This window comes from Narcine bancroftii, chromosome 6 (genome assembly GCF_036971445.1).
Source record: "Narcine bancroftii isolate sNarBan1 chromosome 6, sNarBan1.hap1, whole genome shotgun sequence".
Taxonomy (NCBI): domain Eukaryota; kingdom Metazoa; phylum Chordata; class Chondrichthyes; order Torpediniformes; family Narcinidae; genus Narcine; species Narcine bancroftii.
Genome location: NC_091474.1, coordinates 181,438,076 through 181,465,057, shown reverse-complemented (window position 1 = coordinate 181,465,057; position 26,982 = coordinate 181,438,076). Strand labels below are relative to the sequence as shown.

The 26,982-nt window shown below is 40.0% G+C and overlaps 1 protein-coding gene across 5 annotated transcripts in view; it reads left to right on the top strand.

Annotated features, from left to right (window-relative positions):
* The window catches only part of tbc1d32 (TBC1 domain family, member 32), a 235,636-nt gene extending 208,997 nt beyond the window's left edge, over nt 1-26,639 (top strand). For 4 of the 5 annotated variants that reach the window (XM_069886881.1, XM_069886880.1, XM_069886878.1 and 1 more), the window contains 2 exons: nt 9,932-10,120; nt 20,347-26,639. In XM_069886881.1, coding sequence (XP_069742982.1) covers nt 9,932-10,120; nt 20,347-20,454 — 297 coding nt within the window. In that variant the 3' untranslated portion in view covers nt 20,455-26,639. The remainder of the gene's footprint in view (nt 1-9,931; nt 10,121-20,346) is intronic. The other variant, XM_069886883.1, reaches the window with a different exon arrangement.
* The last annotated feature ends 343 nt before the right edge of the window (nt 26,640-26,982 follow it).

Here is a 26,982-nt window from a genome sequence, read left to right as displayed (position 1 = left end):
GCAGTTGCTCAGCCCACTACACCACCTCGCCGCCCCAGAACCGCCGCTGGTCTCTGAGCGGTCTGACTTACAGTCTCTGGGTGGTCTACCTCTGCGTTTGACCCGGGGGTCCGGGGCCGGAAGGTCAGAGTCCAGGTGCACGACTTTGAGGCAATGGACTGTGAATCTGATCTGTCGGCCGCCATTGTCCAATGTGAACTTCTAACGTACTGGTCTGTTATCCGGGGGGGTTTAAATGTTGGTACCCCGGGATGGTATGCGGTGTACCGTGCACCATCACTGTGGACAATGCTGGTAGGTCCTCCTTTGGTGCCATGCAGATCCCGAGCAGTGGTGGAACTGTTTGATGAGTCCATTTGCTTGGGGATGGTAGACCGTTGTATGGTGAACCTCGCTGCCGCAGTATTTTTCCAGGTTGGACCAGAGGGAGGAGGTGAACTGCGCTCCTTGGTCCAATGTGATGTGGGTCAGGACTCCGAAATGCACACCCAGGTGGTGAGAAAAGCCTGGTCACATGTCTCTGTGTCGCATGCAGCCATGGGTATCGCCTCTGGCCAGCGAGTGAATCTGTCAACAGTCGTGAACAGATACCTCATATCCTGCCTCACTGGGAGGGCTGATGATGTCGATGTGGACACGTTCAAACCTGTGTTGCGACAGCTCAAAGTTCTGTAGGGGTGTTTTGCTGTGTTGGTGCGCTTTGGCACGCTGGCACTATAAGCAGGTTCGAGCCCACAGGGTAATGTTTCAGTGGAGCTCATGCCACACGAACATGTCAGAGAGCAGGCGGACCTTGGACTTTATGGAGGGGTGCGATCAACTATGTGTCTGGTCGAAAACCAGCTGTCGCCAGGTCGAAGGTAGGATCGGCCTTGAGGATCCAGTGGAGCTGTCGCAGAGCAGGGTCAGTTCTCCTGGTGTGGGACAGAAGTCTCTGACCTTCAGGGTGGTGATGGCCATCCGGTATGCCTTGATGTCTGCGTCATCCCTCTGGTCGTTGGCGAGCTGGGTAACATCAAGTTCTCCTGAGGTTGCGCTGATCATGACAGCATGTCGGCTACTACATTGGCCTTGCCGGCAACATGGTGGATATCTGAGGTGAATTCCAATATGTAGGAGAGGTGCCATTGTTGTCTTGCTGACCACGGGTCCAAGACCTTGCTCAGCGAGTAGGAAACTGGTTTGTGGTCTGTGTAGGCGGTGAACACTCTTGCCTCTAGCATGTAGCAGAAGTGCCATATTGCCAGGTACAAGGCCAGCAGTTCATGGTCAAACGCACTGTATTTGAGCTCTAGTGTTCGGAGGTGTTTACTGAAGAAGGCGAGGGGTCGCCAGTGTTCGTCGACACTTTGCTCTAGCACCCATGCCCATTGCTCTATCTGAAGCGTCCATTGAGAGGGCAGGGGGGAGGTGGGAATTGGGTGTGCCAGTGCCGTGGCCTTCGCCACTGCTGCCTTGGTGGCATGGAAAGCCTCCGGCATCCATTGCAGCATCTTGTCGCTGAGTTTGATAAGGCCGAACAGGGGCTGTATGAAGGTGGCTGCTCCCGGGAGGAAGCAATGGTAGGTGTTGACTATCCCTATGAACTCTTTTAGTCCTTTAGTCGTGCTTGGCTTAGGGAAGTTCTGAATGGTCTCCACCTGTCGGGTAGTGGCGTGGCACTCTCTGGGGTGATGCAGTGCCCCAATAAGTCAATTGTTTGCAGGTCAAACTGGTACTTGGCCGGGTTCACTGTGAGCCCAAACTGCTGTAATCTGTTGAACAGGCGGGTGAGATGCATCCTGTGGCTGCTGGCTTCAGTGCTGGCAATGAGGATGTCATCTAGATAAACAAAGATGAAGTTGAGGTCCCTGCTGACCATGTCTTTTAGCCGCTGGAATGTCTGGGCTGCGTTTCTGAATCTGAAAGGCACACTTAGGAATTCAAAGAAGCCGAAAGGTGTAATGTTGGTCATCTTCTGGATGTCGCTGGGGTGTACCGGAATATCCTGCAGCCCTGTAGTCTTGTGGCAAAATCCTGCACAAGTAGGATTGGAGTACCAGTCCAGGAACATTGCCTCATTTAGTCGTCGGTAATCACCAACTGCCAGAGATCTTCAACACCATGTGGAGCAGGGAGGCCGACAGGCCATTGGAATGGTGGATGATCCACATCTCCTCCATAGCAACGAACTCAGTCTTAGCTTGTTGGAGCTTACCTGGCAGGAGGCGCCAAGCTCATGCATTCGCTGGGGGGATGGCGGTCTCTGTGGTATTCCATGCCATGTAGCAGGTGGGAGTCATGGAAGTTCGATGCTAGAACCGGGTATTTGGCCACTAGAGAGACATTCTCGTCTTGGTCCAGGGCATGGATTGTCAGTGGCAGGAAAGAGCATCTCCGTAGAGTAAGAGGGAAAGATTGTCATGTTTTTTATTAAAACTTTATTTATTTGAAATATCATTAGTAATAATACAGCATAGATTCCATAAAGACAATTTTATATAGGTATATATATTTTTTTTTAATTAAAAAAACTCTCCACCTACTCTCCCACCCCATCAGCCAGCTCTCTTAAGGAGAGCCAAAAATATATAAACAGAAATTAAGAATATATAATAAATCAAATGCATATATTCCAAATGAGGTAACCACTTATTAACAAAAAAAATTATCATGCAGATTATATGTAATTTTTCCATAACAATACGCTATCAATTCATTATGCCATCGCATTATATTAATCACTATGTTATCTTTCCATGTACTTGCAACACATTTTCGAGCTACAGACAATACTAAGCGTACAAATGCAATCTGAAATTTATCCAACCCTAATCCCTTTAAAGGAATCATATAACCCATTAAAAAATAGATGGATCTAATGGTAACTTAATGTCATATAGTTTTTCCAAAATTAACCTAATTTCTTGCCAAAATGGTTGTACATAAACACTAGACCAAACAACATTTAAAAAAAATACTAGTACAGACACCACATCTAAAACAAGAATCCGAATTACTAAAACCATATTTTTTCAATTTCTCTGGGGTTAAATACAACTGATGTAGAAAGTTATAATTAACCATTCCATACCGCATATTTGTCAATTTAGTAACACTATCATGACACGTAATCTTCAGGAAAAACAAAAGCTAAGTCATTTTCCCATTTAAGCTTAGGCTTCTCCCATTCCTGTTTATCCATATTGTCTTGTAATACTTGGTACATAACAGAAATATAACCCTTTTTTGGTATAGAAGAAATCAAAGATTTGAATTCCGTCAATACAGGTAAAATCATCTCTCTACCATACATATATTTCACCAAAATTTGAAGTTGATAATAAACAAACAAAGAATTTTTAGCAATATCAAAACGCTCTTTCAATTGTTTAAAACAAAGAAACTGTCTTTCTACAAAACAATCCTGTAACATCATTATACCCTTAGAGTCCCAACTTTTTAAATGATTATTAAACATTGAAAAAGGACTAAGTTGATTGTTATATAGTGGAGTTAAAATTGACAATTTACCTTTTGATCCTAAAATCTTATTTTTTTTAGTCCATACCTTTAATAGATGTTTTAATATCGGCATATTATATTCCCGCAACAAATTTACATTCCATCAAAATATAAATTGATGCACCTCAATTTCAGAAATACAAGCCATCTCAACTTTAGCCCAACTCGGGGATTGGTCCAAATCCATCAGTCTACTAATAAATTTCAACTGGGCTGCTTCATAATAATTTTGAAAATGGGATAATTAAAGCCCACCTAACACATACTTGCAAGTAAGTTTATATAATGCTACCCGTGGTAATTTACCTTTCCATAAAAATTCTCTCATGCCTTTATTTAAATCCTGAAAAAATCCCTTTGAAAGAGAACACGGTATTGATTGAAATAAATATTGAATACGGGGAAAAATATTCATCTTACTACAATTAACTTGACCAATAAAAATTAACGGAAGATCTTTCCACTTAATTAAATCTGCTTTAATCTTTTTTAATAAAGGAACATAATTTAACTTATATAAAGATTGATACTCAGTATTTACAATTATTCCTAAATATTTAACCATTTCAATTTTATAACGTTTTTATACTCTGAATAGTCTCCTTCTCCAATTGGCAAAATTTCACTCTTGTCCCAATTAACCTTGTATCCAGATAATGTTCCATATTGTAATAAACATTCCTACAAGTGTGGCAATGGTTGTTCTGGGTTTGTTAAATATGTCAAAACATCATCTGCAAATAAATTAATCTTATACTCTTCATCCATAACTCTCATCCCTCTTATCTGTTCATTCTGTCTTATTGTTTGAGCTAACGGTTCAATAGCCAATGCAAACAGGGCTGGTGACCATGGACAACCTTGTCGAGTTGAACGCGTCAATTTAAACGATGATGAGACTTGACCAGTTGTAACCACCATAGCAATCGGGTTGATATATAAAACTTTAACACAACCAATAAAAATGGGCCAAATTTAAACTTCTCCAATACCTTAAATAAAAAATCCCATTCGACCCTATCAAAGGCTTTTTCCGCATCAAGCGCAACCACCATTGGATGATTGGTCTGCTGTCGATATGCATTGACCAAACTAATCAATCAAAGAATATTATCTGGTGAATTTCTATTTTTAATAAATCCTATTTGATCAACATGTATCAATTTAGGTAAATACTTGGCAAGTCAGTTTGCTAACACTTTTGCTATAATCTTCTAATCTACATTCAATAAAGAAATAGGTCTATACGAAGACACTTTCAATGGGTCTCTGTCTTTTTTCGGGATTACAGTAATTAAAGCACTAGAGCAAGATTCTGGTAACTCATGATATTCAGTCACTTGTTGTAATACCTCCTCAAACACGGAAGATAAATCTTCATAAAAGGTTTTATAAAATTACACCGAAAATCCATCGTCGCCTGGTGATTTCCCATTTGGTATCTCCAACATAGCCGACTTAATATAAAATTCTGTGAACGGAGCTTCCAGATCCATAACATCCTTGGAAAGATTGTCATGTTGTGGAGGAGATCTGCTCTGAGAAGCGCCTGCCCACAGCCGCTATGGCGCACCAGGTGGGTGCCGTAGCTCGGAATGGAGGACCCATTGGCCGCTTGCAGGGGAAAACCTGTGGTGTTGTTTCTCTCCTCAAAGTATGTGGGCAGGATGAGACTGATCTCTGCATCTGTGTCGACGAGGAAATCCCTCTTGGTCCTCTGAGGTGGAGTAAGCCTTTTTGTGTGCCAACTGCCGAGGCCACTATCGATGGCCAACCTGTCCATTTGCCATTACCGTGTTGGTTTACACAGTGGGGTATGAGAATGGGGAGGTGCACCACGAGGCATTCTTGCCCCATCAGCAGTGGCAGAAACAGTACTCGCTGTTTTGCTCTGCATGCCCTTCGCGTTGCCTTTGCTGTAGCTACCGCTGGTGTTTCTGGTGGGCTGGACGAGGTGGCGGCGCCAATCACGTAGACTAGTTGTATGAGGAGGGAACTTTGCTGTGGCATGCAGAACAGCCTATCTGCTTCCTTGGCTACAAGGTGTAGGGCGCTGAAATCCATGTCCAAAACAGCTGAGGATTTGTGCACTGCTAGCTTCGAGTGGAACAGTGCCTCGAACAGGAAACTATATGCCCTCTGCCAGGGCCATCATCTCATGCATTAACTCGGAGGAGTTTCTGTCACCCAGGCTCTGCATATTGAAGATTCTAATGGTGCGCTCGTGCCAACTGAGATCTAGAGTGTCGAGGAGGAAACATCGGAACTGCTTCTACTTGAGCTCCATCGGTGGGTTATCTATGAAGGAGCTTTCTTTGGCAGCTGTGGCGGCGTCCAGGGTGCTGATGACGTGCCAGAACTTGGTGTCCTCTGAAACAATTCCCCTGATGTGAAACTGTGACTCAGCCAGCTGTAGCCAGTTTCTGGGCTGGCTTGCCCAGAAAGCTGGGAGATGAACGCCGACCGCATTGGTCGGTGCTGCGACTGGATTCAGCCAGTTGCTGGATTTTCGTGTGATTGATGCTGGTTCCAAAACATTGGAACCATCAGGGTCACCACTATAGCAACTGTTGTGGCAGCGCTACCAAGTAAAGAGACGTCCACACAGCATGAGGGTGAAACAAAGACTGACTTTACTGGTTTGAATTTGCTCCGTCTCTGCGCAGGCCTGCCCACTTCCAGTGACGTGCCCTCCGACTTCCTGAAATTACGTCATTGCCTCGTGGTGTCATTCTCCGGCCAGCTGGCCATTACGCGGAAGTGGGGGGCTCCTTAGCCCTCATGTGGCACTAGGCATGGGCTCCTTCTCAGCAGTGAAGTGGAACCCATGGCATCTTGGACTGGCCGTGTGTTGCAGCAATTCGACCCATTTACTCGCATGGTCACTCGGTTCACTACAGTATGTCCTCAACTTGTCAGCTGCTTAATACAAGTGTATCCCCACCAAATTATTCAGGGCTTTCCCCAACAGAAAATCCTGGATGAACAATGACATCTAGAAGCTGCTGAGAGCCAGATCACAGACATTTAACTCTGGAAATCAAGAACACTACACAAGGCACAAGTATAACCTATAGAAAGCCATGTCCTTGGCAAAATGGAAATTTGGAATAAAAATGAAAACAATAAAAGATATGTGACAGCTGAAGGAGGGCCTAAAATACAAAGCCTGCCACAAAACCAATGCTGTAGGAGATAGCAAAGCTTCAATCCCTGATGAACTAACTACCTTCTATGCCTAATTTGACCACCAAAACAAGGAAGAATCACTGCGCATCTTCATGTCCCCAGATGATCCTCTACTGTTGATATCCGAAGGTGACGTATGGGCTGCCTTCAGGAGAGTGAATCCAGGAAAAGCATTTGGTCAGCGGAGTCCCCACCTGACTACTGAAAACCTGTGCCGACCAACTGGCTAGTGTATTCACAGATATCTTCAACATCTCACTCTGACAGGGCATTGTACCCACCTGTTTCAAACAGGTGTCAATTATAATGGTGGCCTAGACAAGTGTGTAACTTGCTTAAATGACTTTCGACCAGTGGTACTCTCATCCACAGTGATAAAGTGTTTTGAGAGGCTGGTGTTGAAGCATATCGGCTCCTGTCTGAGTGGCAACGTGGATTTGTTCCAATTTGCCAACTACAGCACAAGTCTACGTCAGATGCCATCTCACTGGCTCACACAAAACCCTGGATAATCTGGACAGCAGAGATGCAAGCATTAGGATGCTTTTTTATTAACTACAGTTCAGCATTCGACGCCATCATCCCCTCAAAAATAATCAGCAAACTCCAAGACCTGGGCCTCAATACCCCACTGTGCAATTTAAAAAATTCTAATTTCCCCCAACTACTACATGATCCCACCACCAGACACATATTCCTCTCTCCTTCCCCTGCAGGGACTGCTCCCTCCATGACTCCCTTATCCATTCCTCCCTCCCCACCAATCATCCCCTTGGCACCTCCACCTGTGACTGCAGAAGATACTCCACTTGCACCCTCTTCACTTGTGAATCTGCAGGAGCCATCAACTGCATGTGGTGCTTCTCGTTGTGGATTACTTTACATTGGAGAATCTGGGTGCAGACTGTGAGATTGCTTCGTTGAACACCTCAGCTCTATCCACCACAATAGTGGTGCCATTACCAGTGCCATGCATTTGAATTCCCTGACCCATTCCCATGCTGACTTGTTTGTCCATGGTCTCATGCACTACCAGATTAAGACCACCTTCAAATTGGAGAACAACACCTCATCTTCATTCTGGTCACAGTCCAATTGACATCTCTGGTTTCCAGTAAACTCCACCCATTTTCATTCTTCCGTCTCCTTTCCTATAGCTCGCATACTCTCTCTCTTTCCCCCCCCTCTTTTTTTTAATAGAGCCAAAATCAATTCTCATCTTGCCTCTTACCATATCCAATTAACACCTTTTGTCTGTTGGTCTGGACTCTTCCCCTTTTCTCTCTCTAGTCTGTATTCAGGCACTTGCCTGCTTTTTGCTTATACCTTGAAGAAGGGCTCAGGCCTCAAATGTCAGTAATATATCTTGACCAACTATGGACACAATGAGACAGTGGAATTGAAAGAAAGTATATGAGTCCTTACTAGGGACATGGTGTGATTTGTTCCAGCATTTCTGTGTGTTTTAATTTAATACCCTTGCGTAGTTGAATGTTTATACATGAAAACTATCTCTGGATATAATAAAAATAACTTATAGGAATGTTTCAGATGTATTGACAAGGTGGTAATGTTTTGGTTGCATTCACTTTCAGTAATAAATAATCAGGCACTGTTTCTGCCAACCCTTGGTAGATTTATCAAAAAATGACCTGAAAATCTGGCACATTTTAAGTTAAATTTCCTAATGTTTTTCCTTGTATGCTTTTAAATTGTATATGGAGAACTTTGAATAGTTGCATTGAACTTATTGTTGAAATTCTTTTCTTTGTCAATGTTTTATTAATATGAAATTTCATATCCAAAAATACAGAGTACATGTTAAAAGTCAAAAGGATACATTACACTTAAATTATATCATTTCATCCAAGGTTCTCTATATTTTAATCAAACAGATTATATCGTAGTGATATTATTTTATTTTTTAAAAATATGTAAAATCTAAACCCACTACTAAGAAAGAAGCTGTTTGGCCAAAAAAAAAGACAGAATTGTTATCAATAGATTATTTTTACAGGAGTACTTCATTGTTTACTCTTTTTTTTCCCCCATTTGCTTTTTTTCTTTCCATGTCATGCATGGAGTAATGGGAGCTGGACAATATTCATCCAGTACAAGGTGTCAGTGTCTAAAGATAAGGGGTAAGCCATTTGGGACTGAGAAGAGGATAAACTTTTTTCACTCAAGAAGTTGTAAGTTTGTGCAAGTTCTTGCCTTAGAAAGTTGTTGACTCTAGTTCATTAGACATATTGAAAGGGGAATTGGATGCTGTCTTATTGGCTAAAGAGATTACGAGATATGGAAAGACTGCAGGAATAGGCTGCTGAAGTCATATGATCATATTGAATGATGGAGCAGGTTTGAAGGACTAAATGCTTTCTCCTGCTGTTCTATATTTCTATGTTTTCTATATTTTATATTGTGGTTTGTTATAAAACTGATTCACATTTTCTTGCATTTTTAAAATCATAATTCCATTCAAAGAAAGAAACATGAAATAATCAGTTAAATCAGTACTAAATAAGTTATAATTCACCATTACAAATAAACCCTGGATCCAGATTTTTGACGTCAGTAGTTTTGCATTTTCTACCTACTCTTCTGAACATTTGGCAGAAAATGTTATCAATGAGTTGTTTTTTAAAAAAGTACATACTTTTATATATTTTTCAGACAAAATTTATGGTTGCACTTCACAATTGAATGATGAATACAAACTGATCATCAAATTAGTTTTATAGATTTAAAAATCTGATTAAATGACATACAGAACTAACCATATCAAACAATACTCTTAGATGTGTAGGATTTAATCAACACCAGGCACAATTTCATGACGGCATGTGTTATTACAATAAAAGAATCATACAGCACAGAAACGAACCCTTTGGCCCACCACACCTATGGTAATCTCTTTGCCTATCGACACAAATCATATTTGCTCATATTAGATCCGTATCTTTTTTATCCCTTTCCTATTTAAATGGTTGTCTAAATGTCCTCTGACAGCATGTTCCAGATCAGCCATTCTCTGTGTGTTGGAGAGAATTTTAAAAAATCCCCTCAATTTCTATTTAAAACTCCCTCTACTCACCTTGTACCTGTGCCCTTTTCCTTTTGATACCTCATGTGGTCAACATAAAACACCCAAAATAAAGATGACTTGTTCAAATTCTCTTTCAGATGTCTGTTTCTGTGATCAGGTGAAATGTGTAAACACTTTTTTCTTTGTATGTAGATTTGTCAACAATGGCTGGCTCAATGTTTCTGGAACTATTTAAACTGGACTGAAATTGGGCATTATGTTGCTCTCTGTATAACTTTGGGCCCTGATTATCAGGTTTACATGTGCATTTCTCTGCTGAAACACTTACAACAAGACATTCGTCATCACCTGCAAACTCAGGACCTCCAGGTTTTTTTGAAGGTAAGTATAGCAGTAAATGTTGAAAAAATAAAGCTGCCTGGGCTTGAATGTAATTCACCACATCAAACGAATGCTTATTTGTGCATATCAAGCAATTATATACTATTTTCTCTTTGGGTGATTAAACACAATTGCTATAATAAAATTATCAAAATGTTAAATATGTAGCTGCAATCCATTTCAATTGATGAAGCCATCTATATGTTTCAGCTGTTGATGCAAGTACAATTGGTCCATGTATGAAATCATACTACAAGTCGATTCAAATTATTTTTTGAGGAATGAAGCCATTTGAATCTAAATAAATGTTGAACTAGTTGATGGACGTAATGATAGCTCAACCCCATGTTCCTCATCCTGCCTTTCTGTAAAATGTTCTGCTTGCATGGTATTTGCTGTTGCCACTGGGGAACTGGTAAACTGGAATAAGGCAGTGAAAGGCATGTGTTGAATATATTTATTTCTGAAATTGAAGAATGAGCATTAAACACAGCAAAGGGCATCTTCTGAATGTTTATTCTTTTAATTTTTTTTTAAATTTAGACATACGGCACAGTGGCAGGCCATTTCGCCCCATGAGTCAGTCCCACCCAATTAACCTTCACCCCCAGTAGGTTTTGAACAGTGGGAGGAAACCAGAGCCTCAGGGAAAACCTAGGCAGACACGGGAAGAAAGTACAAACTCCTTACAAACATCACAGGATTCAAAACGCAGTCCTGATTACTGGCGCTGTAAAGGCTAACTGCTATGCCAACCATGTTCCTGATCATGAAACATTTAAATAATGGAATATTCTTATTTGTCTACATAAAATGCATGAAGATTTAGTGAATAAACACATTCCCATTAATTTTGATATATTTTAAGTAGTTCGGTAGAGCATTTCCTTATATATCCCTGCAGCACTATCAGAACCAAAAATTAAAGTATGTAATGTTGCCATATCATTTGGTTTAGCACTGTATAGACAAGCATATAAATCAAAGGCTATTGTTCAATTATTAGCTGCATATTGCATTCTTGAAGCTATTGTTTGGAGAATGAGATTCACTTCTGGGTAAATCTAGAACAAGAAGACTTAACTATAAATGATATATTTTGGAAACAAGACATTCATTCTGTACATATTTCCAGATCTGCAAGTTTCACTCCATTTTATTTTCACACCCATCAGCTTCTTCATCAGTGGGTAAACTTCATTGCTCAACAGCTATTGGTCACTGGGCTCAAATTCAAGTTTGTTTATTATCATCCGATTGTAAAAGTACAACCCAAAGAAACAGTGTTCTCTGGTCCTCGGTGCAAACCCGTGCAAACACATAACCAGACATAAAACACAGACAAACGATACATATGCAGTACATAGATAATAGATCATTACAGCAAAGTACTGGCCCTTCGGCTCTCGATGTTGTGCTGACCTATATATTCCTACCAAAAAATGCTGAAACCTTCCTACTCTTAATTTTCTTTCATCCATGTGCCTGTCAAAAAGTCTCTTAAATGTCCCTACCATCACTGGCAAGGCATTCCAGGCATCCACAACTCACTGTGTAAAAAATAACATACTCCTGATGTCTCCCCTAAATTTCCTTCCCTTACTTTAAAGAGAGGTCCCCTGGTGTTTCTTATTCATGCCCTTGGGGATATAAAAAGCACTGGCTCTATGATTCTATGTCTCTCAGAATCTTGTAAACCTCTATTAAGTTCCTTTCATCCTTCTTCGCTCCAAAGAGAAAAGTCCCAACTCTGCTAACCTTGCCTCATAAGACTTACATTCCAATTCAGGCTCCTCTCCAAAGCTTCCACATCCTTCCTATAAAGAGGCGAGTAGAAGTGAACTTAATACTCTTAAGAGTGGTCTCGCCAGAGATTTGCACAGTTGCAAAATATCCTCTCTACTCCTGAACTCAATCCCCCTATTAATGAAGCCCAGCATCTCATAGGCCTTCTTAACTATCCTATCAATCTGCATAGAACCCTTGAGAGATGTATGGATATGGACCCCAAGGCCCCTCTGTTCCTCGACTCTGTTAAGTATCCAACCATTAATCCTGTACTCAGCCTTCCGATTTGACCTTTAAAAATGCATAACCTCACATTTATCTGGATTGAACTTCATCTCCCACTTTTCTGCCCAACCATGCATCCTGCAGATATCCATTTATAACCTGCAACAACCTTCAGCACCATCCACAACTCCTCCAACCTTTGTATCATCCGAAAACTTACTGACCCATTCCCCTTGTCCTCACCTACTACCCCACTAGCCTCTGCCACTGTGGACTCACAACCACACACATCTTACTATCTCCAGACTTGCCTACTCCTCCATTCCCACCAATTGCCCCCTTAGCACCTACCACTGTGACCACAAGAAATGCTATGCTTGTGCCAACACTTGCTTCCTCACCACCATTTTGGGCCCCAAACAGTCCTTCCAAGTGAAGTAACACCATTTCTGAATTTACAGGGTCATCTCCTGCATGTGATGCACCCTTTATCATTTCCTGCACATTGGATAGATTAGACGCAGACTGGAAGATCACTTCATTGAGCACCTTTGTTCTGTCTGCTGCAATAACAGGAATCTCTCAGAGGCCACCCATTTCAACCCCCCCCCACCCACACCATTTCCATGCTGATATGTCTGTCCATGGCCTCATGCACTGCCAGATTGAGACTACCACCCTCAAACTGGAGGAGCAGCATCTCATATCTCGCCTGGACATCTCCAGCCAAGTGACATAAACATTGATTTCTCTGATTTCCATTAGCCCCCTCCCCCAATCTCTCCCCTTGCCATAACCCTATTTCTTCTTCCTCTCTCTCTTTCTCTTTTCCTCTGACTCTTTCCTCCAGCTCCTCATTCCCAGAGCCACCCCCTCCCCTGATCAGTTCTCTCCTGTCCTCCTCTCTTTGTCCAATTATCACCTTTTGATGGTTGGCATGTGCTCCTCCCCTGCCTTTCTCTTCTCTCCCAGTCTGCTTGTTTTCTGCTCATACCTTGAAGATGTACTCAGGCCCAAAATGTTTATTGTATGTCTTTACCTCCTATGGATGCTATGAGATGACCTGAGTTCATCCAAAATTGTTGTGTTTTGACTACAACCGCAGCATCTTTAGACTTCTGTGATTCTCTGCAGTTTGTAAAACCCCACTACCATGGCCTATTTATAAATATGTTAATTAATAATTTAAGAATAAATTCTAGAAAATAATTATTGTGTAGCTGTCCATGTATATCGATTAAAAATTCCTTGGTTTTTAAAATCATCAGTGTGAATTAAAGTTAATGGCTGTCAAATGTGCAAGTACCCTATCATAAATGTTCTGCAACAGGATTCCTAAGTATCATGTGATCAGACTGCCACCCAAAGGCTTTTCCTTCAATAGCAGCATCGTTGCAGAATTGGTGAAGAAATTCAAGTGGTTGTTGGTCATGAGGTAGAGAAGGGAAGCTCGGGAAATGAGGCAGGCATTTGTGCAAGAATTCAGAGCTTCTGTTGGGTTGAGTTAGGAAACTGGCAAGGTCTTGTGTTCTTATTTTGCACAGGTTAAGTGCAGGGGAGAGATAGAGTTGGGAGCCAATTGCCATGCTGTAGCAGTGCTCTTATCTGGCTAAAATTATATGGTGAGGGACCTAGAGGACAGCCATCAAGAGAATAGGGTAGGGGGTGAATCCATGCACCAGTCACCACTTTTCCATTGTTTATGATATGATTTTGCTTTATTGGGTCATATAAAGTTGTCCCAAAACCTCCATGTGGAATATATCAAACTTATTGTCCAAATTAACATCATCTCATTTCCAGAACATCCAGGAAAATAAATACTCTATGTGAATGGAATGATATCCACCATGGCTGTCAACTGTTGCTCAAAGTAAAGCAACAAAAAAAGCCTACTTGTCTCGCTCAACATATATTTTTCATTGCTTAAACTAATATTTGATTGTTATAATCTGGTTCATTATAATGTACAAAAAAAGTACACTTTTAAATTAAATTAATTATGTGGAAAAGTTTAGAAAATTATACAACAGTTTAGATAGGGTTATGGTTTTGTGTGTTGCTGGTTGCTTTGAACTTGTTATTCCAGTGGAACAAACTTGAATCAGAAGCTTTAAATTGGCTTATGTGATGGTTAAATTCTCGGCATTAAAAAAGTTTTTAATTTAAAAATCGGTTGACCGCTCAACTGAAACAGCTTAATTATGTACAAATAGAAATATGTGCAACCTGACTGGACCTTAGGTTTGGAATTTTTGAGTGACCGTAAGAGCCTACAATTATCTACAAAAGGATGTTTATGCAGAAACCTTAAGGGAACTTTTTTTGAATATTTTATTTTCAAAGACTCATGCAAATGCAGACAAACAATAGAAAACCTTTTCTTACCACACACTATAATTTACAGAGTCAAGTATTTGTTCCCTCAATGCATTGATGTATTTTTTGCCATGTCTTATAATATGGGGTTATCTATCTTTTTAAAAATTAATTTGGTGCTTATTTGTATATAAACTCTCCTTCCATCCTTTCCCTTATTGCGTGTAGTCCAATTTGTGCCCAGGAAGGGGGTCCACCTCCCTCAAATAGTGAGGCAATAAACTTTGCCTGGGATGCCCAATAATATTTCTTGAAATTAGGCAGTTTTAGAACCCCTAATTTATAATTCCCATATCAACTTTTCCATGAAGCCTCTAGCTTCATATTCCACAAAAATTTTCTGACATGTCCATTGAGCATCTTGAAGAAGCATTGGGGCAACGGAATTGGCAGCATTTCAAAAAGATATTGCAGTCTTGGCATCATCTTCATTCTTATACAATTCACTCTGCTCTCTAATGTTATGGGCAGAGCTCTCCATCTAACCAAGTTCTCCTCATTCTTCCAGAGCAAAAGGAAATATTTAACTTGTATACATTGCATAAGTCTTTGTCCACTCTTATTCCCTTTAGTCAAAGGTATAATTTCACTTTTGTCCAAATTTACTTTATATCCGAGACCTTCCCACAATCCTCCAGTGTGGTCCTCAGTTTGGCCAAAGACTCCATGGGGCCCATCAAATGTACTAACATATCATCATCAAATAGATTGATTTCGTGTTCCACCTGGCCCACCTTGAACTCATTATTGTCTGGATCCCACTTAATGGTTTCCCCCAGTAGCTCAATGGCCAATATAAACAGAACTAGCAACAAAGGGCAGCCCTGCCTATTAGATTTGCTTAGCGGGAACACTGGAGACATCTGCTTGTTTGTGGTAATGTTGGCCTGGGGTTTGTGATACTATGTCCTCATCCAATTTATAAATGTTTGACCCAGTCCAAATTTTTCCAATACCTTAAACAGGAAGTCCCATTCCAAACTGTCGAAGGCCTTCTCTACACCCAGAGGTACTTTGGTTTCTCTTCAGATCATATCAGTCTTTCACGTTAAGGGAACTTTTCAAATGCTGAAGAAACAAAATGTCCTAGGAGACTCTCTTTGAGAATAGACCTCTCAGAATCTGCTTCAAATGAATATAATCCAAGTAGCCTTTGAGCTTTTTCAGATCCTTGGTGTTGCTGAGTAACCAAACAAATGGCATATTATTGAAATGAATTTTCCAAAATATTCTAGATATAGCTGCACTGCCATATAGTACTTGGCATAACGTGATTCGATTCATTGAGACATCTTGGTGAGTCAAAATAGGATAATCTATCATATTTCATGTATTAATGCAAATGTGACACATCTAAAGAAGCACCATGGTTGGCATAGTGGTTAGCACAATGCTGTTACAGTGCCAGCGATTGGGACAGGGGTTCGAATCCTGCATTGTCTGTAAGGAGTTTGTATGTTCTCCCTGTGTCTGCATGGGGTTTCCCCACCCTTCAAAACGTACCGGAGGTGGTAAGTCAATTGAGTGTAATTGGGCAGCATGGCTTGTGGGCTGGTAGGGCCTGTTACCGTGCTGTATGTCTAGATTTTTAAAAATTAAGTGACCGAAACACTCTTATTAAAAAACACAATGACTGAATATTTGTAGTCCAGCAGGAGACACTTTAATATGGCAGTAGCCTTAACTTATTCTCTGAAATCTCTTCTCTCAAACATGTCTCATAGCTTCAAGGCAATCACACTCAATGAAAGTGTCTTTATATTTGCTGAGACTCTGCAGAAGAGGTTATTAATAAAAATGATGAATTAAAATTGGAAGTAACGTGATATGGGTCAGTAATCAGTGGAAAAGTAAAAGTCTGAAAGAGAGTGAAAGAAATGTTCTCTGACTGATGGGATGTGACAAGTAGCTAAACGTTTACTGAAGAGATATTTTGCATATATTTAAGTGATTTCAATGAGGAAATGAACAAATATCTCAATGTTTCTGACTATCTCCAAGAGGCACAGGAAGTTATAATAGAAAAAGAAACGAATTGATAAACTACTGTATAAGACGTTGGTGCGGCCTAATTTGGAGTTCTGTGTGCAGTTCTGGTCGCCCAATTATAGGAAGAATATAAACAGAGTGGAGAGAGTGCAGAGAAGGTTTACCAGAATGTTACCTGGGTTTAAGCATCTAGAGTATAGGGAGAGATTGGACAGATTAGGTCTTTATTCTTTGGAGCGTAGAAGGTTGAGAGGGGATTTGATAGAAGTATTTAAGATTATGAAAGGGATAGACAGAGTGGATGTGGATAGACTATTTCCGTTAAGAGGAGGAAAGATTAAAACAAGAGGACATGAGTTAAGAATTAAGGGGCAGAGGTTTAGAGGTAACATGAGGGGGAACTTCTTTACTCAGAGAGTGGTAGACGTGTGGAATGAGCTTCCGGGAGAAATAGTGGCGGCGGAGTCAATTGTATTATTTAAGAAAAGGTTGGACAGGTATATGGATGAGAAGAAGATGGAGGGTTATGGGCATTGTGCAGGGAGGTGGGACTAGAGAGGGGTGTTTGGTTCAGTGCAGACTAGAAGGGCCTAATGGCCTGTTTCCGTGCTGTAAATTGTTATGTTATGTTATGTTACTGTAGAAGAGTATGATGTCTTGTACTTTGAAAGTGAGAAATATATACAATATTTTCTTTATGATGAGTAATGAAGTTTGGTGAAGCAGCAAAACCGATTTAAAAAAACATGAAAATTAATATTTTGCCAACTTTGTGAATAAGATGGGATTTGGAATAATTGAAGGTTCTTGTACATACAAGATGGGTCAAATAGCTTCTTGGTGTCATATAAGAATTTATGACTATTCTCAATTTATGAATTTAGATGCAAAGTGATTTTTGAATGGGTGAGTAGTTTTGGAAAGAAAAAAAAAACAAAACTTGACAATAAATATGTGTTGGTGTATTTCCCAGTTGTCAAAACTAGACTGTAAATAGCCCTGTATTAAATTGGATTGATACATTCAATAAGATGCCATGTGAATTGTTACTGTGCAAGATAAGGGAACATGAGATTGAGGGACATAATTTAGCATGGATAAAATACTGGTTAATGGACAGTTCTTTAAAAATATGAATAAACAGGATATACTCATGTTGGCAGTTATATCTTGTGAAGTCCTGAAAGCCACTAATCTTGTCCACATGAACTAGTCACTGCATATAAAACAAAACTTGCACAGCTTAATGCAGCATCCCATTTCTCTTCTCTGTGGAATTGCTATTTCAGATATTCTATTGAAAGTAAACAATTAACTTTTTCTCTGTTTGATTATTTCCAAAAGGAGAGAGAGAGCCAAGTGAAAAGAATAGTAATAGAATAATAATATTATAACTTCAAAATGTGGTGATTTTGTTCCCTTGTTTATGCTCCAATAAAGACCACAACTAAAATTCATGCTGTTGCAGGTGATAAATGTTGTACATCAGAGGAATCAACCTTGGTATGCTTAACAAAGAAAAATCCTTCAGAAGTACTAACAGAAACAAAATGCTGTGAATAAGAGCACAATTCCTTAAAACAATCACATAAAAAGATATTGATTCAAGATTCCTTTAATGTCATGTATTGAAACATACATGTTGCATCTACCCCTCACCTTAATGACAAGTTCCTTTGCCTTCACTTTTAATTTTGCCCATCAAATCATGTACGCAGACCAAATTATTTATGCGTGAAATTAAAAAAAACTTGCTTTGAATGCCCATCAATAAAAGGTAAATATATTAAAAACAGAACCTGCTTAAATGAAACACAATATTTTGTAATTTCTTCAGAAATCTATAGTTTGCTTCCAAGCTTTAAATAGTCGGAAGATAAACTGAATAAAAAATGTAAAAATATCCATTCATACACTGGGATGTAAGTATATTATTATTCAGCAGGGAAATCGCATTTTTTTAAATTGGGAAATTGAGTTCCCATTAAAAAAAATTAGAACTAAGTCATCTGGTGGATCTTTGATGTGGCACTAACAGTAATTGAACAACTGCAAACCAAGCATGTGAATAGAAAAATAATTATACTTCTATATTTGCCTTAGATGCAACAGTGATTTAATAGACTCTTATGAGATAATTTGTTATTTCTTCACTCTGTGGTGAAATAAACCACTAGTTAAGTATTTTAATCTTGAATGTTAGTGTTTTTGGCAAATGACTGAGAATACTGTAAAATCATTGTTGAAAATCTTGCTTTTCTACATGAATTAAATCATAGAAGAGATTGAGGCAGCAATCTATATATTGATGTGTATAATGTTTACAAAAAAAATGTGTATAAAGTTGTAAACGTGTACCTTACTCATTGTGGAGATGTCTGAAATTAGAAATTCAAATTTTGATTTACTTTATCTTTTTAATGCAAAATTAATTTTATTCATTATAGATCATTAGGCAATTATTTAATTCTTCAATGTTACATTTTAGCTATGATGTAATTATTCAGTGACGTTGAACAGGATTATTTTCCTAATTGACCTTCAGGTTATGTGACTGAAGGTCACCTCCTGCATTTGGAAAAATAACAATAATTGCTACTGCCTCAATCTCTTCTATGATTTAATTCATGTAGAATTATGGAGTTAGAACAAAATATTTTGCTCTGTATTTACATTTCAGTGGAAGTAAAATGTGATCTATTCAAAGCTACCTAAGGCAAATCTTCACTATCTTAATCCAATTCAATAATCTGTCTTGGGGAAAAATTAAAATGATCAAATGGATGGAAGTATCAATTCCACTTTTGATAAAATAAAGCAGAGTGTGGTTGCCTACACTGAATGAGTGTCATCTACTGTGCTTCCTTTAATGGACCTCAGAGGAATTGAAATCAGGAAGTAAGTCTAGTAGCAGCCAATACTCTAGCATTTTTATACATTCCATTATTCTCCAAGAGAGTCTTTATTAGTGAAGACCAGCATTTGAAGTCTCCCCAAAATTCTTCAAGTTAACTAGGAACATGAGTGAGCCAAAGTCATGAGCAGGCCAACAGTCGCTCCATGGGACAAACACAATACTCTCTATTCTAAGTTCCATGACAGGAAAATATTAACAGATGGACTAAGGAGTTTTTTTTTAAAAAAGGATATTCTCAAAGCCAGCTTGAAAAAAAAATACAATGTCACCAGTGATTCCTGTGAATTTGTAGCTTACAAATAGAGATGGAATATTTGGGATTGTATTAAGAATCAAGTCAATGTGTCGGAAGCTCTACATAAATGGTCCACCAAATCGCAAACTACTCACCCACCCACCCAGATGTCAAATATGCTCTATATGTTTCAGAACCCCATATATAAAGTGGAAGCAAATTATCCTTGATCCTGAGGGACTAGCAGTCAGCCAATTCTTGACTATCATTTTAGCACTGATAACCACAATGTCTTCCGAGAAATATCCAAGGGATAAATTGGGACTTTTTGGTAATTAGCAAGATGGCAATGATTGAGTATAATCCTCTTATAGTTTCTGTACTCTTGTGAATTTCTGTAATCTATAGGTTGCAGGAATATTTTAGTTTGTAAGTTACAGGTACGTAATATTGTTAAAACCCCATAATGACATAACTGCATCTGTTGGTAGTGGTTTTGACAGTTCAATTGTCTACATACTTGTGTATGTAGATTTTGAGGGTATACAGTTCTAAATACTTGCGTGTGTAGATTTGTATTTGTTTTGTAAAATCTCCACAGTTACCTTTTTTTTACTTGAAAATGCATTGTCATGGTGTTTTAATTACAATAATTTTAAATAATTTTCAATTTCTTTAATTTTCATTATTTAGGAGGAAGCAATCCATGGATTTCATGTTATCAGCTACTTGGAATATATGGAAAAGCTGGAAAAATCCTACAGAACCTCAATACTGAAAGAAATGAAAAGTATTAAATAAGTACAAAGTTAAATTTGATTGAAAATTTGATCAAGCAACTCCATCATTTTCAATTCCATTTAGGCAATTTTATTGGATCCATATCTTAAATGTGTTTACAGAAATGCAGCTTAATGTTCAGATGGTATACTGTGGAGGAAAAGTGTTTTTAGCAAATATTTTAATAAAATTACCATAATTTCACAAAAAAAGTGTGTGGAGACAAAAATCCCAACCTCACTATCAAACCCGCAGACAAAAGTGATCTGGCACACTGACCTCTACCTTTCTGAAGCCAGTTGACAGGTCTCTGACACCTCCTCCTACCAACCCCTCCCACAGGACCCCACCATGGCACATCAAGCCACTCTCTCCAACCTCATCACTTCTTGTCACCTCCCCTCCACAGCACTAACCTCATTCTCTCCCACCTCCGCACTGCCCATTTCTACCTTCTACCCAAGATTCACAAATCTGAACACCTGGGCAGACCCATTGTTTCTGCCAGCCTCTGCCCCACCAAACTAGTTTCATCCTATCTTTTCTCCTCTGGTCTAATACCTCCCCACCTAAATGTACCCTCCATCTCCTCAATGACTTCAGATTCCCTGAACTGGACCACCTCATCTTAACGATGGATGTTTAATCCCTTCATACCTCTATCTGCCATACAGAAGGTCTGAAAGCATTTCGCTTCTTCCTGAACCAAAGACCCAACCAGTCACCCTCTACCACCACCCTCCTCTGCCTGCCAGAACTTGTCCTCATTAAATAACTCATCCCACTTCCTCCAAATCAAAGGAATAGACATGGGTCCCAGCTGCACCTGCCTGTTTGTGGGCTTTGTGGAGCAAGCCATGCTGCAAGCCTACACAGGCAAGACCCCTCAACTCTTCTGGTCTATCATCAACTACATTGGAGCTGCCTCATGCACCCAAGATGAGTTTGTCAACTTCATCCATTTTGCGTCCAACTTCCACCCTGATCTCAAACTCAACTGGTCCATCTCCAATACTACTCTCCCATTCCTAGATCTCTCTGTCTCCATCTTAGGAGACAAGCAGTCCACTGATATGTACTACAAACCCTCCAACTCCCACAATTACATGGACTACAATTCCTCACACCTTGTCACCTGCAAGGATTCCACCCCTTTCATCTATTCCTAAGATGAGGTCTTCCAGTCCAAATCTTCCACAAGCGTGTCTTCCCCCCCCCCCCCCCCACACCATCATCAACTTAGCCGTCATCTGCATCTCCTTCATTTCCCACTCATCTGCCCTGACCCCCTGCTGCCCCTAGATGCAACAAACATAGAATCCCCCTCTTCTTCATCTAGCACCCCACCAGCCTCCACATCCAACACATTATCCTTCGGAATTTCTGGTACTTACTACAGGATCCCACCACAAAACACGTTTCCCTCTTGGCCATCCACAGGGAACTTTCCCTCCATGATTCTCTCATGCACTCATCCCTTCCCACATATTGCACCCCAGGAGGTGCAACACTTGCGCCCTATACGTCCCCCCTCACCAGTCTTGGGCCTCAATCAGGACTTTCAAGTGAAGCAACACTTCACTTGTACATCCAGAGGACTTATTTACTCCATCTGATGCACCTTTTGTGGCACTCTCTACATCGTAGAGACCGGTGGCAGATTTGAAGATCGCTTCACTCAGCACTTCCTCTCTGTCTGCAACAGCAACTTCTCAGTAGCCAACCATTTCAATTTCAGGTCACATTCCCACACTCGAATGTCTGTCCATGACCTTGCGTACTATCCCTCCTTGACCACCCGCAGATTGAAGGAACAACACCTTATTTTCTGTCTGGGCACCCTCCAACCAAATGGTATTAACATTGACTTTACTGGCTTCCTCTAAACCTGCTTGCCTTTTCCCTCCCTCATTTCCTGTCTTTCCAATTCTCCTACCCACCCAGTCACCCCTCTTCCCCCTCATTGCTGCTGTCCCCTCCCTCCTTTCTCCATCTATCTTTTCCTTCCTTTGTCACCCCTTCTCTCCCCCCCACCCACTTTTTTGTTCAGACGCTTGCTGGCATTTTCTCATACAGGGCTCAAGCCTGAAACATTGTGTGTATCTTTACTTTTACTACATAATGGACACAGCATTTTGTGTGGTTTTTTTTGTCTGTTTTTTTAAATTCCCTACCGTCCATATAACTGGAGAATAAAATTGATGACCTGAGGGCAAGGCTGCTTTATCAGAGACAGGTACGACCAGTCTCGGTTGTTTGCTGCCCCAAGACCTGGCTAACAGAGAACACATCAGACACCGCTGTCTGACCAAATGGTTTCATCTTTCATAGACTGGGTCAGAACTTGGATTCTGGAAAAGGGAGAGAGGGTGCTGACTGTTTTTTCGTTAATACTGAGTGTTGCACAGTCATTGGGGTTATGTTGACCTACCTGCCTTAGAACAATTCTTGATTAAATGGAGACACTTCTATCAACCTCGAGAGTTCTCATCAGTGGAATTTATATCCCTCCAATGCTGATTAAAAATAGGCAATTGGAGAACTGTATGATGTGGTCAGTAAACAAAAGATGGTTCACTGTGACACACTACAAATCATAGTGACTTTAACTAGGCCCGTCTCAAGAAATTCCTGCCCAATTACCACCAGCCTGTAACCTGTTGTACCGGAGATCCTAGCACATTTGATCACAGCTACACCAACGTAAGGAAGGCCTACCATTGTTTCCTGAAACTGTATTTTGGCTGTTCTTCTGCCTAAAATGAGAGGCTCCAGAGATCAGGACAGCTAGGTGGTCACATGAGGCTGAAGAATGATTACTGGACTTTCTCATTCAGTGAATTGGGCAATGCTCAAGAACTCAGCTGAGAATCTGAACGATTACACCAAGGCTGTCACAGACTTTATCAAAACAGCTGTGGTTAAGTGTGCACCACACCAAATCATTCAAGGTTTTCCCCAAACGGAAACCCTGGATGAACAATGAAATCCGGAACCTGCTGATGCGAGAGAGTACAGGCATTTAAGTTTGGAGATCCAGATCAATAGAGAAGGAGCAGGTTTGATCTGCGAAAAGCTATCTCCGGGCAAGATAGAGATTCCAGATGAAAATGAAAACAACAAGGGACACCTGACAGATATGACAGGCCCTAAATACAATAACCTGTTACAAAACCAAATCCGGTGCAGCAGCAGACATCAAAGCTTCACTCCTAGAGGAACTCATTGCTTTCTATGCCCGATTTGAGCACAGAAAGAGAAAATAACCACCCCTCTGCACACCACATCCAGTGAAGATCCCATCCTGTCTGTATCTGAAGATGATGTGCCTGCTGCCTTCAGGAGAGTGAGTCCGAGGAAAGCATCCATCGAGGACGGAGTACCTGGCTGAGTTCAATATCTGTGCTGAGCAATTTACCAATGTATTCATGGATATCTTTAGCATTTCAATCCAGCAGAGTGTGGTACCTACCTGTTTCATCAGGTATCACCCATACTAGTGCTAAGAAGAGCATAGTAAAATGCCTTAATGACTATTGACCAGTAGCACTTACATCAACAATGATGAAGTGTTTTGAAAGGCTGGTGTTGAAGCACATCAGCTCCTGTCTGAGTGGTAGCATGGATATGTTCCTGATCACCTATTGTAGCTTCAGGTCTATGGCAGATGCTATCTCACTGGCTCTACACAAAGCCCTGGAACATCTGGATAGTAAAGATGCATTCATCAGGATGTTGTTCATTGATTATAGTTTGGCCCTTAACACCATCTACTCAAAACTAATCAGCAAACCAAGACCTGAGACTAAACACCTCACTGTATAATTGGATCATGGATTTCCTTACTTCCAGACACAATCAGTGAGGATTGGTAAGAACATGTCGTCCACAATCTCCATCAATACCAGAGCAACACAGGACTGTGTTCTTAGCCTCCTGTTCTACTCACTTTATACCTATGAATTTGTTGACAGCAGTGGGTTGCATAAAGGAAGGGGATGAGTCAACATACAGGATGGAGATTGAAAACTTGGCTGAATGGTGCACCTACAACAACCTTGCACTCAATATCACCAAAACTAAGGAGCTGATTGTTGACTTCAAGAAGGGAAAGTCAGAGGGATACAATCCAGTGATCATTGGGGATTCAGAGGTGGGGAAGGTGAGCAAATTTAAGTTCTTGGGAGTGACTATCTCAGAGGATCTTTCCTGGATCCAACACACTAATGCCATCATGAAGAAAGCACGTCAGTGCCTGTACATCCTCAGGAGTTTGCAGAGGTGTGGTATGACACCACAGCAAATTTTGACAGATATGTGGTGGAAAGTGTGCTGACTGGTTGCATCCAGTCTGATATGGAGACATGAATACCCATGAGCATTATGCCCTCCAAAAGGTAGAGAACACAGCTCAGGATATCACAGCCCAAACCTTGCCCACTATTGAGAACATATACAGGGGACGCTGCTGTCGGAGAGCAGCAGCAATCATCAAAGATCCACACCACCCAGCACTCTGTTCTCACAACTGCTGCCATCAGAAAAGAGATATAGGTGCCACAAGACTCACACCACCAGGTTCACGAACAGTTGCTACCCTCCACCATGAGACCCCTCAACAACAAACTCAGTAAATTACTCATTTAAGGACTTTCACGTTTGCACTTTATTGATTATTTTTTCTTCCTCTGTATTGCAGTTTGTTTACATTTATTTATGTGCTTACATGTGTATGTTAAGTTCAGTTTTTTTTATACTATCAGTAAGTGGTAATTCTGCCTCACCCACAGGAAAAAAGAATCTTGTTACTTGCTGTTCAATGTGCAAATATGGAAATAATTTCTAATACTCTATTATTTATTCTTTATATTGATAATTATGTCTACAAGTCACATGAGAAAAGATTTGTATCTCTTCATTAATGTGAATTTATTTTATTTTTTGTCTGTTAAATATCTTTGATGATATTAATTGATGCATATTGGAATTTCTTTGTCCACTTTTCCATTTGAAAATGAACAAGTTTGTATTGCTGAATGAATAAAGAGAAGTGGGGGAGATTCAATGGGTCTGGATAGAAATGGTTAGTCAGCATTTTGGGTCAGGACCCTTTATTGAGACCATTTCTCTCTGTGGATGCTGTTCCACCTACTGAGTCCTTTCAGCTTCTCTTTGTTCACTCAAGATTCCAGCATCTGGAGTTTTTTTAGTGTTTCTTAAGTTAGAATAATTATTAATATTCTAAAGTAACATGAAAATGCACTGAATTTTTGGCCACGAGAATCAATGTAAATTTCTAGAATAAAATGCCAACATGAATTGACATTTATTTTCACCAAATGAGCATCAAAATTACTTTCTCCATTTATACTTTGGATTTTTACTGTATCACATCCCAATATGAACTGTTAGTTTCAATTTTTTTCTGTTTTCCATTAAGGCATTGATCTCCAACACAAAAGTTACCCTTGATCTTCTGATTACTTATGGCCTTACTAAGCACACATAAACACCCATAAAAATTAATCTGCATATCTCAGCTGAGCAACCATCTCCAAAAAGATAGAGATTCGCTGCAGCACCTTGCTGCACCATTATTAGGTACGATACCATCAGAAAACAAATAGCTAACAAAAAAAGCTAATTTTAATCATTCTTTTCAGCAATGTTCTGTTTAATATGAGTAAATATACAGATTCTCTTTTTCAATTTTGAAGGTCTGTTCTTTGTACTTAACAGCTGCCATTCATCAATGCAGCATGGACCAGAGTTTAATGTTTTGAATGATCTTTTGTGTATCCTCCATTTACAGCATCCAGTATATCCTTCTATTTATGTAGTATTAATTGCCTCTCCACAAATGCACTACTAATTCCACAGATAACAAGACCTTGTAGTTTTTTTTTGTGGGGGTGGGGAGGTTGCAACATTGCTATCCCAATGGGTTTGAGAACCTTTGGAACTCTATTGCTCTTACTGGTGTAATGTTGCTTTACTCTACCTATCTTTCAAAATAGCAGCTTTTCATAGAGGAAGTTTAATGTTGATTGCTAGTACTGTATTCAATTAGTTCAGCTCAGCCATTTTGTCTGGCAACAATCTCTGTAGAGATTACTGTCAGCTTTGAGTAAAATTAACTCCACCTTTTTTCTCATACTTAAGTTACCTTGTGTGGGTACACACTGAGGATAGTGATCATGTCTTGTCTCTGATTCATATAATTCTTTACAATTTTCTGTTAAATCATTAACTTTATTGATGTTTAGTGTCTTACTTAGACAAATTATAATATGTTAAATATTTATTGATGAATATGATGTGTTAATGATTCTACAAACATTAAAATTGTCATATCTAAGTGTCTCACTTACATTTAAATGTGAGAAGTTATGAATGGGCAGGATTGATGACCACTTTGTGCCTATAACATCCCACAGACATTGAGCTGAAGGAAAACTAATCTGTTATGCATTGGAAGAATGTATAGCAAGACTCCATGATAAAATTATGCTGTTTGAATAAGGAAGTGGGATCTCTAAGTCAGCGATA